This window comes from Scomber japonicus, chromosome 3, assembly GCF_027409825.1.
Source record: "Scomber japonicus isolate fScoJap1 chromosome 3, fScoJap1.pri, whole genome shotgun sequence".
Taxonomy (NCBI): Eukaryota; Metazoa; Chordata; class Actinopteri; order Scombriformes; family Scombridae; genus Scomber; species Scomber japonicus.
In genome coordinates this window covers 37145513-37160525 of record NC_070580.1, presented here as the reverse complement: position 1 = coordinate 37160525, position 15013 = coordinate 37145513, and the positions used below count along the sequence as shown (strand labels likewise).

Sequence of the window (15013 nt, the reverse complement as noted above, 5' to 3'; positions counted from 1 at the left end):
ATTTCCCTCGGGAGCTGGTGGAGAGGAAAAACAGAGATAAAAGAGAATATTAGACTTTATATTCAGCAGGTGGACAGAAACACAACAAGGAAGTTATTTCTTATTAATAAGGCTTTTCTACAGCTTCATCACTAAAGGAAATACACACACACACACACACACACACACACACACAAAGGCCAAACACCACCACAAGTTAATCAGAGCTGAATTATGTGGATTTAAAGCAGACAAGGTGGCCTCTGTTACCAACAATAGGTTCAGTGACTGTGTTGCCCACATGGGCCGGCTGAGCCCACACACTGTGACGCACCACATCAAACGAGGGACTGGAGTATTACCGAGACCCTCATGACAAACCAGGAGCCCTCCATCATCTCTGCAGCGAGGAAGGTTTAGATAAAGAAGCAAGAAAAAAAGGCAAAAATACTCTTTCTGTTTTATGACAGAACTTGATGTAGTTGTTCAGAAGGCAGTGAAACGTGTTAGTTAATATCTCCAGACTGACCAGCCGGACGTTTAAAGATGTCTCCTTTAGTCTGGGAACTTCAACTGTTTTAAATAATTGACTACTTCTTTATTTATCTGTTTTTTTTGCCAGCCATTTGTTGTTTGCAGCTTCTCAACTGTAAAGATTTGAAGCTTTTCTGTCTTGTACACGATCATAAACTGAATATATGTGAAGTTTTGGGCTGTTTATCAGACAAAACATTTTAAAGAAGTTATCCAACCTTTTATTATATAGACAGAATAATGACTTGAATGTAAACATGTAAACATCAGACTAATAGACAATGAAACCAAATCTGTGTGCAGCCGTTGGAGCAGGAAGGATGTGTTGAATCAGGGGAAACCCTCGTGCCAACCAGAAGCTCTGTGATCTCCGGTGAGCGTCTGCACCGAGATGACAGCAAATGAGGTCAATTAAGTTTGTTTGCTGCGAGGAAATTACCAGAGAAGGAAAAACGCACCAGCCTTCCACTTCACATGAAAATAAAAACCCTTTTACCGTGAAATAGCTGCAAAGTAACCGTCGATAATACGCTTAATAAAAGTTGATTTCTTGCATTTAAACGGACCACCTCGCTGCAGGGCGGCAGAGCCTGAAGCTGGGCCTCGAACAACCAGAACCGCGGTCCTCAGTGGCTCGGCCAGACCTCTTAATTGTGTGTTTCGGCCTGTGTGTGTGTGTGTGTGTGTGTGTGTGTGTGTGTGTGTGTTCAGAGAGTCTTGGCTTCATTGTAGAGACGAGAGGAATGTGGTGGCTGACTGTGGAGCCGAGGTCCTGGATCCAGAGAGAGACACATTCCTCAGTCTGCCAAACTCAACATCACCACACAGCTTTTATACAGTCCAACACACACACACACACACACACACACACACACACACACACACACACACACACACACTCTGACTTTCCACTGTATTATTACCGCCTTTTAAATTAGGGCTGCAACTAATTATTATGCAGACGATACTTTCATTTATTGTACAAAAAGATGAGGTTGTCTTTTTTTTCTTTTTTTGCTTGACCAACAGTCCAAAAAACCAAAAGACATTCAATCTGCAGTGATTTAAAACAGAGACAAGCTGAGTTTAATCTCAGTGGAAGAACATCAACCAGTGAATATTTGCTGATTTCCAGGCAACGAAATACAAAATACTCGACGAGTGGTTAACAAACTCTTTTTTTTTTATAGTGTTTTTAGAGCTGCATGTTTAATGATTAGCTTCTCAATTAATGATTTATATCAGAAACAGTGAAAAAAATGTTGGTGAGTTTCCCAAAGTCAAAGGTCCAAAAGTCCAAAAAACACCCAAAATATTCAGGTAACGTTTAATATATGAGGAATAAAAACATCCCAACGTCACATCTGAGAAGCTAAAAATCACAATCTTTGGTATTTTTGCTTTAAAAAACATTTTCTGTTGATTTCAGCTGCTCTTATTTAATCCAGTGTACAAATCAAAGGCTAAAAACATCATCAAACGTTTATGAGAACATGACTTAGAGTTGAACTTCATTTCCTCAGGACGTTGATTTATGCCTTTTTTTTTATTTAAGAGCATGATCTTCCCATTTGAGAGCACGATTTATTGATTTCACTCTGAGGTTTTATAAAAAGCCCTGCAGGCTGGGAGTGGATGACAAATTCAAATGTGATCCAAATACCTCACGCTCTTAAATTTGAAACACCACGCTCTCGAATAAAGACGATATTAAAAAAAAGAAAAAAAAAAAAAGAAAAAGCCTCTCAGACTTTGTAGTGAGTCAGACCGACGTGTTCTGTATAAAGTTGAAGATTAACCGTTAACACAAGAGACGCCTCTGTTAGTCAGGCGAGATTAAACATCCAAAGTTTAACTTAGTTTCAGCTGGAAGTGAACAAACAGACGCGGCTGCAAAGATTCATCCACTTCATTACAAACTATTTTCATCATTCAGCAACAGTTTTAGTCATTGGTTGAGCTAAAAAGGGCCCAAAATCAGCTGTTTCCTGTTTCTCAGTAGTTTTTCTTTGTCTTTTGTGACCAGTCTTTGGGTTTTTGACTCATTACTGGACAAAAAAACGAGACATTTGAAGACTAGAGGACATTTTAAAGGGCTTTTCTAGACAACACATCAATTCATCCAGAATCGGTAATAAAAATAGTCATTAATTGCAGCACTAAACAAGGTCCTCTTTATGTCTTATATTAACCTAAATTGGAGGTTTCCTGGTGTTATGACTCATAGCTCTTCATGTTAAAGGGGTCGGGGGGTAAATAATGGGGGTAATTGTGGGACACTTGAACGAACACGTGTCCTTAATGACTTTTTAAAAGCACAAATAAGCCTGTTGTCTTCCGCCGAGCTTCATATTCATGCGTCTTCTCATCTCGGAGGCCTTTTTTATTAAAACACTGAGCCGATCTGTTTTGGACGTGCGCTTCCTGTCCTGTCCCCCCGCCCCCCTTTATTATTTCCTGCCATTTTAAAGCTTTGAGTCGGATCCTTCAGCTGATAATAACTCAGTAGCTTCCATTTAGTCTGCGAGGCTGCAGCGTCTTTAGATCCGAGGCAGCGATACGTAGGCCTGAGGGAGTAACATCAAAGAGAGAAAAGGGGGGGAAGACATTAAGAGAAGCTTCTGTAAGGGTTTGACTCGCAGGCATTCGGCTGGTTTGTGTCCATCAGTCATGGATTCGGTAATAACGGGAGCAGAGAAGAAGAAGGGGAGGGGGCGGTGGTCATCATCATCCAATTGACATGGCATGATGGCTTCATCGGAGGGAGGAAGTGACCAATAAAGGCCGTTACGATAAGACCAGGGACGTTCCCCTCAGGAGGCGCTCATCAAAACTCAATTAGGCTTATCAGTGGAGGCTGAATCAACACACAGCTGCTCCGTCTGTCCAGCTTCTGTCTTATCTAATTCAGCCAGGACAGGAAGTGAGTTTTAATAGAAAACGAGAGGTTGCGGTGTGTCACGGTAACCCTATTGTGAGTAATATTTGTTTTTTTGTGTGATTAATGAAAGACCCGCCCTGATTTTAACTCGCCAGGTCACAGAGTTCTTCGTCATCGTGGAGTTCACCGGTTATCAAAGTAGTAATTAGGGCCACTCCCAATTATGACATCTCCAGCTAACCAATTTAAAGGGAGGGAGCACCCATCGGTAATAATAAAAAATAAAGTATGATTGATCTGCCAGTTATTATACAATATTTTCCCTCAGGCCAAAGTAACATCTCAAAGGTCTCATTTTGTCTGACATCCGTCCAAAACCCCCAAAGAGATTCAGTTTATTACGTCTGGCAAAGAACAGCATCAAATTCTTACGTTTAAGAGACTAAAACCAAGAAATGCTCACTATTTTTTTTTTTTTGCATCAAATAAGACTAAACTGACTGATCTTTAACAAGCTAAGAAGGACAAAACACCACAAAACAGAGAAATCATCTGTGTGATTGAGCTTCTGAACAAGCTGCTAATTGAACCTCAACATTATGACGCCATCGCAGACGAATGAAAACTCCAGCAGCTCATGTGAAGCCTCTCCGCCACCCATACGTCAGCTATATATCTCACATGGTGCCAACACAGCTATAGATAGACCGGCAGCAGGTAGCAGGAATGTAGAGCTCAACCGCCACAGCGAAAGGCAGGAAATACAGTAGATGTGTGTTTGATAAACAACAAGGCAAAAGCAAGAGCCATAATGGAAACATTGGGTCAGTGGTTTCCAGGCCTTGTGAGGGAGCCGAGCTGCAGGCTGTTACGAGGCCCGCTGGATACTATAAAGTTGGTAGGAGTTGGGACTGGAGTTTGTGGAGAGTTACGTCAGAGGTCAGAAGTGCATCTTACAAGCAGATCAGGCGACACAATACATGGTGCAAATCCTGCTGGTTCAAGTATCACAAGCAGGAGGGGGGAGGGGGAGCTGAGAAACAGAGAGGGGAGTGAAATGTGAAGAGGGGAAAACAAGGAAGGAGAGAAAAGATTAACCCTCGACATGTTTTTATACCTTTTTTGTATTATTTAAAAAAAAACAATTTCTGCTGCAGCTGAACGTCACTGAAGACTAGAGGAAGGAAAAAAAGTTAGAAAACTACAATAACTGTCTTTTCTTGAAGAGGTCAAGAGACGTTGGACATCACAAAGAATAAGGAAGCACATTCCTGCGTGCTGGTGTTTCTTTTGGGCCTTTTCACAGCGCGTACCTCCTCCACGCCGCCGTGTGAATGGACCAGATGCCTCTTTCTGTGTCGGCAGATGGAGGGATTGTTTCTGCGGTTTAATGAAGGGAGGCTGCTGGAGGCTTATCCCCGGTTACCTTGGTCATTGATATGCTCTCGAGGCATCCAACGGCATTGTTTGGCGTCAATGGAAGGGACGGACCCAAAGGCCGGGTGGCGGGTGTCTTGACAGACTGCCTTTCAGTGAAGGCGGACAATCGGGGAACTGGAAGGTTTTTTTTATTTTAGGACCTCCATGCTGAGACGGGGCAGGATAAACAGGACGGGGACGGACGGGGACAGGAAACGACCACTTTTAGTATTTCGGAGTGTTTACCGGCTACATCGGAGTCCCAGTGGAAGCAGGGACTTTAAGGGACCGTGGGGGCAAAAAGCAGGATTTAAAGTGACTTGAAGGGTTTGATGTATTAGTTTTTATTATAAACTATTGAAACTGTTTCATCAGCCAAACTTATCTTGGTTTAATACTCATTAAGTACATGCAGAGACGACAAAATCCCCCAAATTCCCAAATTGTATAACCTACAATTACACAAACATTACCATTAATATCCAGATGTTTCTCCAGTTGATCGACTTAATCAATTCCAATCAAACTTTATTCTTAGGACAATGTTTGTAATCGTTAAAGGAACTTGAATGAATTGGTTCCTGCTCCTAACATGTGAGTGTTGTCTGGTTTTAATGGCTTTGTTTTCGCCAGGCTTGTTTTCGTCAGGTCTGATAACGTCGAGGTCACGTTGTCGTCGAGCTTCAGACTGTTTTTGCTCGTCGATGCCAAATGAGCGCCGCAATTAAGAGGCTTTCATTAAACAAAGAGCGGCTTTGTGTGGCTGTTTGTTCAGACCAAGAGTCCCACATAAAAGGTTATCTGGACTGATAATCAGTAATTGAAAGTCTGGTGTGAGCGCAGGTATGACGGCGTCTGAGAGAGTCGAGACCTCCTGAACGTCTGCTCGTCTGGACCGTCGTGTGTTTTAGTGTTTCCCGTATTCTCGTTTCCACTCGGGCCAGTCAGGTTAGCTGGGAATGTTTGTGGTTTTGGCTGTGATCCCCGTCCGGCTGCTTATCAGCTGCTGCACATTAGCTGGAACATAAACCAGGCTGTGAATCACTGATGGACGAAACCAACGCTGATCTGTTTGGGTTACAAGTGTTTTTTTGTTTTCTTGCACGAGAACTTGAACAGTCAACAGTCCAGAGTGTCTCTCATGGTTTTCAGGATGTTTCTGTAGAAGTGATCAGGAGCTTTATGGATCAGTTGCACCATAATGGATCGTGTGTATCGATAGTTTCCGGTAATGAGCTGCCGAACGTTCACTTAGCTGCTGTTTGAACACATTAGACTGTCTGTGGTTTTCATGATGGAGGATATTATTATGATGTTTATACTTAGTGAACAATTAGTGCAGAAGTCTTTACTGGATGGATGGATGGATGGATGGATGGATATAGATGGATAGATACTTAATTGATCCTTTCACAGTGACTTACTTAGCTTACAGCAGCTACAGCCACACCTAACATCACATAGATATCAATGGAAAAATATAAAAATCACCCAAAAGTTGTACTAATAAAAACAAATATGTGGGTTTAGAAAAGTCCAATTAAAAGTCCCCTACAGTATTAAAAAAAACCCCCAAAAAACATTAACACTATTTTCAGTATTCAGTGTTGTTTTTCTCAGTTCAAACATGATTCATACAAAATCCCCCAAAATATTGCAGTTTGTGAGAATTATCGAAACTTAAAGGTGCTGATCTTCCTCCTCAGTGTCTCTGCTTGATAGTATAGTATAAAGGCTTTCGTCTTGATTTAACTTGTTGATTATTTTCTCAGTCGACTAATTGTTGGAAAATAGTGAAAATGCTTGTTGCCAATCAGTCTAAAATCCACATAAATTCAGTTTCCTGTCTTATATTCATGTTTTACATCCAGAAAGACTTCAAATCATCACATTTCAGAAGCTGCAACCTGCAAACCTCCACAAAGTGACGATTTTATGGTTTAATCGTTGAATCTTTTTACTAAACGCTCATCAATACTTGAGTTTTAATCCTTTATGACTGACTGGAGCTGCTTCATTAAACCACACAGAGCCTCATTCAGCTTCTGTTAACGTTGGTTACATAACTGCAGCTCAAGCTCTTTACTCCCCTTTTTTAGACGATCTCTATTAGCTCTGTTATTCTTTCTCTTCTACATTTTATATCTTTTTATTCCGTTCACACACAATCACATTAATACGCAACTCTAGTTTTTTAAATCTGTGTAAATGAGACTTCCTGTTTCTGTTTTGCCGTCTGAAACATTCTTGGATTCAGATCAGCTTGTTTTTGTTTTTTGTGTCCGCGGCAGACTGAGACTTGGCTTCGGTCCATCCTGGTTGTTTTTTTTTATTTTTTATGCTTCCTTGGAAAATATAGTAAAGATGGAATATCTCCCCACATCAGATAGGAAGCTTCAGTGGCTGCTCGAGCTTTTGATCCCGTTTTACCTCCTGTGTGTTTTCTGAATAAACCCGACCTGTCGAGACAAGTCTGCTGCTGCTGCTGCTGCTGCTGCTGCTTGATGTTCTTCTACTGTACTCTACATGTGTCTGTAGGAGAGAGCTTTATTTCTACTTGGACTCTAAAAACATAACTTTAATATAAAAGTAGTTTCTGATTGCTTTAATTAATAGAAAGTGTCTCATATAAGAGTCAAACGCTTGTAAATCTGGTAGAAATGTTAAAATATGAGTTCAGTGTTAATAGTAAGAAGCTGATTGGAGTATTAATGTTAGTGTAGTTCACACACGGAGTAAAACCTGCCCCGAGGAAAGAGATTTCACAGGACTGTAAAACATCAGCGTTAACAGAAGAAAAGCAAGTTTTCTTTTTTCTTTTTTCTTTTTGAATGAGTCAGTCTGCTGCTCGACTTGTTTCAGCTCGTCGGCTTCATCTGAGAGCCGGCGAGGAAATGAAGAGCCGCTAGTCACCGTCTTACCACACACACACACACACACACACACACACACACACACACACACACAGACACACACACACACACACACACACACACACACACACACACACACACAGAGAGCCACAGCCTCCAGGTCACATAGCAGAGCAGTGACTCAGCGCCTGCAGGTGGATCATTAACTCGTGAACATTAAACTGGAAATGTGTCCAAATATTTGAGTTAAGGAGGAAAGCGAACGCGTTGAATATGAAATCAGTGTGATGTTGATCTTTGAAGGGTTTGAAGGGTACGGAGCTGCGACACCACGTTATGACTCATGAAAACTAGTTAACAAGCAAACACGAGCTGAGTGTGAAGATAACGTTTAGCTGAGTCTGGAAATCACTTCTGTTAGCACACTGTGTTCTCACATGGGTTCATATATCACATGAGACCTGCTGAGGGCTTCAGGTTGCTGGTAAGTTAGTGTTAAGATGAGCAATTAAAAACTCAGTTAAACTAGATTTAAAAGCAGCATCAGGTTTGTTAAAATGTACTTAATGTAATGTGTTTAGTGAAGGCTGAATGCTCCTGAAAATGTCAAATGGTGTAACCACAGTAGAATGATAAATATGAAGTATGTTATCCACCTACAGTGTATTTAAGTGAACTTATACTAACATCATTGACTCTAAAATATCCAACTAATGACTCTCAGACGAGTCAAATGTCTCAAAACATACAAATATTCAGTTTTAATGTCAGAAAACTAGAAACTGACGCATTAAAGAGAAGCTGGAAGCCGTTAATTTGAGGTTTTTGCTCTAAAAATGACTTCAATAATAATTAAAGTTGCTGCAGATCTGATCTAATATGAAGTGTAAGCCCAGAAGAAGAGATTTGAGACGCAGTGGTTTGAGATAAATGGTTGAGCAGGTTAAATAGAAACTCAAAGATGATGGGAAACAGTTTGAAAGGAGTTAAAAGTTTAAGTAATATAACAGATAAATGTCCACACTGTGCTTCTCTTTAAGTACAATTACAAACCAACCAAAGCTGTTTAACTATATGAGAGAGACATTCTGACTTTATAGAATTAACACTGTCAATTAATTAAATAAATAAAATCCAGTTTATCATTTAAAGCAGCTGATGTACAGCGTTGGTCAGATAAAGCTCATCTACAGGATTCACTGTTTGCTTTATGAAAGAGAAGTTTAATATTAAAGGAATAACCTAACCCTAACCCTTCATCATCATCATCATCATCATCATCATCATCAGCGGCTCACCTTTAGAGGAATCACAGTGACGCTTGTTTGAAGCCCCTCTGTAGTTACTAAAGGGGGGAGGGGGGTAGATAGGGGGGGGGCAGAGGGGCAATACCTCCCCTCCTCCTCCTCCTCCACATACTCATACAGGCTTCTTTTTAAAGGGGAGAGGATTACCTTCACACACACACACACACACACACACACACACACACACACACACACACACACACACACACACACACACACACACACACACTTAAAGGAGGCTTAGTCACCAGTTAACCCTTAAAATTAAAACCCTTACAAGACTCAGATGGAAGTAATTATGTGTGTGTGTGTGTGTCTCTCTCTCTGTGTGTGTGTGTGTGTGTGTCTCTGTGTGTGTGTGTGTCTCTGTGTGTGTGTGTGTGTGTGTGTGTGTGTGTCTCTCTGTGTGTCTTTGTGTGTGTGTGTGTGTATGTGTGTGTGTGTGTGTGTCTCTGTGTGTGTGTGTGTGTCTGTGTGTGTGTCTCTCTCTCTCTGTGTGTGTGTGTCTCTCTCTCTCTCTGTGTGTGTGTCTCTCTGTGTGTGTGTGTGTGTGTCTCTCTCTCTCTCTCTCTCTCTCTGTCTCTCTGTTTGTGTGAGAGAGTAAATGAGGATGCTGTGGGGAAGCCCAGGCATGTTTCCAGCATGATCTGTGGTCAGCGTTTTGTTTCCCTGTAAATGGAAGAAGGGAAAAATAGAAAAAAGGAAAAAGGAAAAAGGCTGCTGTGTAGTTTTCACTGTTAAAATGAAGCTCGGTGATCGGCTACTTCCTGTCCGATATAAAACCGGACACGTGTTTCTCTGTCTGTCGGCCGTGTGATTAACTATCAGATCATTTATTAGTTAATCAGTTTATTTCAGTAGATTATTTAATTATCTTTATTATTGGAAAACACTCGTCACATGATCCAAACTCACCGAATGTTTAAAATGATGATTATTATATTTTCACATTATATCTAAAAGTATGTTCTCTATTTAATCTCAGGTGTCTGACGGCCATGATGGAGACTCGTTAGCTAGAAAACATACAACATTAATTTATTTTAGTTAAAGTTTGGATGTTAAACTTGAGTAAAAGTTAATAAGATATTCCTTTTATTAGTCCCACATAGTAAAAAATAAAGAATTGGTTATAAATCTGTTTTTAAATCATTTAACCCTTAAACAGACAATGTGCACCAGGAGATACACACTCTTTAACCTTCATGTTGTCCTCCTGGGTCCTTCCTCTGTCCTTCCTTCCTTCCTTCCTTCCTTCATCTGTCCTTCCTTCTTTCCTTCCTTCCTTCATCTGTCCTTCCTCTGTCCTTCCTCTGTCCTTCCTTCCTTCCTTCCTTAGATCTAAGTTCAGCTGTTAGGGTAAATGTTCCCTCCTTCTGTCCTCCCTCCCTCCCTCCCTTCCTTCCTTCCTCCCTCATTTCCTTCCTTCTTCCTCCCTCCTTCCTTTCCTTCCTTCTTCCTCCCTTCCTTCCCTTCCTCCCTCCTTTCCTTCCTTCTTCCTCCCTTCTTCCCTCTTTTCCTTCCTTCTTCCCTAAATTCCTTCCTACCTTCTTTCCTTCCTTCATCCTTCCTTTCCTTCCTTCTTCCTCCCTTGCTTCCCTTCCTTCTTCCCTCCTTTTCTTCCTTCCTTCCCTCCTTCCCTCCTTCCTTCCTTCCTTCCTTCCTTCCTTACTTTAGGTGCAAATGACATAACTAGTAAGGCCTGTTTAACGGTTAAGGCTCACGTTTATATGAAAGTCTTCTTCTAGTTTTTACTTTAATGTATTTTTCATCATTTTTAGTTTTTAATTCTATATTTTATCTATGTTATGTTGTTTTTTTTAATGATCTTACTGCATCATCCTGTCCTCTTTTTTTTGGCCAGAACTAAACATTTAAGCTCTTTAATGTTTTATTTTATTTTATAGAAATCACTTTGTAACATTATTTTGAAAAGTGCTTTTTAATATACAATTATTATTATAACCCTTAAACATCAGCGTTGAGGAGCATTCAGGGTTAGGGTTAGTTTATCTTCAGCTTTTCTCGCCTCTGTTTTAATGAAGCTGATTAAGTGTGTGTGTGTGTGTGATGATAATTAGACTGATGGAGGTGTGTGTGTGTGTGTGTGTGTGTGTGTTAATCCCATTCACACTGTTTACAGAACAAATGGTCAATGAAATTAAGTGCAGTAATGAGATTAAAGGAGGTTGACGTTAAGCTTCACTGATTACAGTCACACACACACACACACACACACACACACACACACGCATACACACACACACACACACACACACACACACACACACACACACACACACACACACACACCCCAACCATCACATCTATACTTTAAACTTTTATTTTAGTAGTTTTTCTGGGTCACTTCCTGTTGCGTCGTGATTCAAACAGCTGATTCAGTCACGGCTTCAAATTAGGAGGAAATCTGATTTATTGGTTTAATTTAAACAAGTTATTCAGTTTATAATTAAATCAAACAGAGAAAAGCAGGAAATCTCCTCATTAGTGAAGCTGTTTGGGGCTTAAAACATTTAAACATTTAAACATGTGATGACTCAGCGTTATCAGAACAGCTTCTCAGTCGTTCAGCTTCAGGAGTCGATGAGTTGCAGCTGATTAACAAGCAAAATATTCAGTTTTCAGCTTCTTCAACTTTGAATAATCACTTTTATTTTAAATTGAATATCTTTAAATCCTGAAAATGACAAGAAAAACACAAATATACTAAAATCACAGCAGTTATTTATCATGAAAGGAGTGAACCTACAGGTAATCTGGGCCTGTAGACGTCCGGATGACGGATTCCAGTCCCGGACCATCTGGCTCCATTGTTGATTTTCATTGTGCCTCTCTCCTCTCCTTCCTCTCTCTCCTCTCTCTCCTCTCCTCTATCCTTCCTCTCTCTCCTCTCCTTCCTCTCTCTCCTCTATCCTTCCTCTCTCTCCTCTCCTTCCTCTCTCTCCTCTATCCTTCCTCTCTCTCCTCTCCTTCCTCTCTCTCCTCTCCTTCCTCTCTCTCCTCTATCCTTCCTCTCTCTCCTCTCCTTCCTCTCTCTCCTCTCCTTCCTTTCTCTCTCCTCTTCTTCCTCTCTCCTTCCTCTCCTTCCTCTCTCTCCTCTCTCCTTCCTCTCTCTCCTCTCCTTCCTCTCTCTCCTCTCTCCTTCCTCTCTCTCCTCTCTACTCCAACCTGTCAGTTGATCTTCTCCCACTCTGAGTCTGGTTCTGAGGGTTCTTCCTGTTAAAAGGGAGTTTTTTCTCTCCACTGTGTCTCATGTGGGAATGTTGGGTCTCTTTGAAGTTAAAACCTGAAGAGTTTGGTTTAGAACCTGCTCTATGTGGAAAGAGCCTTGAGATGACTCTGTTGTTATTTGGTGCTATACAAATAAAGATTGATTGATTGATTGATTGATTGAACCGGCTAATATTGAATCAGAGGCAGAAAGACAGGAAGTAGTTTTTGGATGTTTGTGACACTTTTTTTTATTACTGGTGGCAAAACACAAACTAATAGATTATAGATATTATTTATAAACCATAAAGCAGCTTCAGAAATAGGACCCTTTTTTTCCTCCTCTTCTTCTTCTGTTAATATGCAGGTTTAGCTTAGTTTGGTCTCCAGCTGCTCATAAAGAGTCTAATCACTGTTTTCTGCTCCAACGACGTCGAATCGGAGCCGTTCACATGACGACTGCTAGTTTCACCGTGTCATTACAGCGGCTGGAAACTGGGTTTATATTTTAATTCTTTATTTTTGTTCTCCACTTTGGTCCAGACTGAAATATCTCAGTATTTATTTTAAATTGGGGAGGAAAGTTGGTGTTATAGAGGCAAGAAGTTAACACAGATATTCATGTTTTTAAAGGATTCGTTACAGCGACTGAAGAGTTTTAGTCTGGTTATTAACATACGAGTCATCACATTTTAACTAAACTGATTTAATTTGAGGCATTTTAACCCTTTACACACTGTTCAGAGCAGAATATACACATTTCTGCCAGGTGAACTTTGTCTAATGTGACCCCCGAATAGTTTTCAAAATGTGTTTATGGTCTCAATCGCTAGTTTAAAGCCTTCTTCAATGCAGTATGATGTTCATTTGGGACATTTTGGCCTCCCTGATTTTATATGTGACGATAAAGCAGGGTATGCATTAGGGCGTGGCTACGTCCTGATTGACAGGTTGATTGACCAATGTCCTCGAGATCCAGCCCTCGTAACCATAGCAACCTCCCCGCTCCGCCCATGGCCCCGCCTCATGCCCATATAAGTAGAATCTGTGTTTTTATTTCCCCTCTCTGACCGCTGCTCTCTGTGTCGTCCCAGCAGGTGAGGGAGACGGAGACGTGGATGCCCATGAAGACCACACAGACCGCCGCCTTGTCGACGCGCGACGTCGAGTCTTCGGGAGACGCTCAGAACGGCTCCGACTTCGGCTTCACGGACGACGGTGAAGACGACGAAGATTATTACGACTCGTACGACGATGACGATGAGGACGAGGAGTACGACGAGTTCTCCGGATCTGGGGACGGAGGTCGGTCTCTACGAAGACTTTAAAACATTAAAACTTTATTTAAAATCTGATTTTTATAATTCAAATTTAATGAAATACTTAATTAAATGAATCTTTTGTTTCCACAGCAGCGACTGAGACTCCTGAACGAGACATCAGGCCGTCAGAGAAGGTGAGAAACCGCTTATTGAAACATGCAGGTTGTTGATTGTGTAAAAACAGCAGGACAGTCTTTCTCATCTTCCTCCTCCTCTTCATCCTCAGCCCGACTCAAACTCCAACAAGATCCCCGATGTGGAGCGTCCGGCGCGGCCCACCGTCAACGAGCTGGACGCCGTTAACGGTAACGAGATTCCTCTGCTGAGGAACGAGCCGGAGCAGGAGTACCCGCCCAACGTGCTCATGTCTCACGCTGGAGAGGGAAGCATCTTCAACAAGACCGAGGTCCTCGCAGGTCAGTACGAGAAGCAAAACGCCAAATCTGAATCACGATAAAACCATTCAACTCAATTAATGTTCGTTATTAAACGTTATTTCCAAGAATTCAAAACTGTTTAGGTCTTTAAAGTTAAATTAAATTAGCACTGTGCGGAATATCAATATTATATCTATATCCTGTTATGAGACTGGATATTTCCTCAGATTTATCGTAATATTGCGATATGAGACTGGATATCGTCTTAGATTTATCGTAATATTGCGATATGAGACTGGATATCATAGATTTATCGTAATATTGCGATTTGAGACTGGATATCGTCTTAGATTTATCGTAATATTGCGATTTGAGACTGGATATCGTCTTAGATTTATCGTAATATTGCGATATGAGACTGGATATCATCATAGATTTATCGTAATATCTTGATAAGAGATTGAATATTGTCTTAGATTTATCGTAATATTGCGATATGAGACTGAATATCGTCGTAGATTTATTGTAATATAAGACTGGATATCTTCTATTTATCGTAATGTTGCGATATGAGACTGGATATCATCATAGATTTATCGTAATATCTTGATAAGAGATTGAATATTGTCTTAGATTTATCGTAATATTGTGATATGAGACTGGATATCGTCTTAGATTTATCGTAATATTGCGATTTGAGACTGGATATCTTCCCGGATTTATCGTAATATTGCAATATGAGACTGATATCTTCTATTTATCGTAATGTTGCGATATGAGACTGGATATCGTCGTAGATTTATCGTAATATTGCGATATGAGACTGGATATCGTTGTAGATTTATCGTAATATTGCGATATGAGACTGGATATCGTCGTAGATTTATCGTAATATTGCGATATGAGACTGGATATCGTCGTAGATTTATCGTAATATTGCGATATGAGACTGGATATCATCGTAGATTTATTGTAATATAAGACTGGATATCTTCCCGGATTTATTGTAATATTGCGATTTGAGACTGAATATCGTCGTAGATTTATTGTAATATAAGACTGGATATCTTCTATTTATCGTAATGTTGCG

The 15013-nt window shown here is 40.7% G+C and overlaps 1 protein-coding gene across 3 annotated transcripts in view; it reads left to right on the top strand.

Moving 5' to 3' along the window:
- Positions 1-15013, top strand: part of sdc4 (syndecan 4) — a 22599-nt gene that overhangs the window by 7248 nt on the left and 338 nt on the right. Inside the window, exons 2-4 of one of the 3 annotated variants that reach the window (XM_053315914.1) lie at positions 13322-13529; positions 13637-13680; positions 13773-13962. In XM_053315914.1, the coding sequence (XP_053171889.1) occupies positions 13322-13529; positions 13637-13680; positions 13773-13962 (442 nt within the window). Of the gene's footprint in view, positions 1-13318; positions 13530-13636; positions 13681-13772; positions 13963-15013 lie in introns of all 3 variants that reach the window. The other 2 variants (XM_053315915.1, XM_053315913.1) reach the window with 2 other exon arrangements.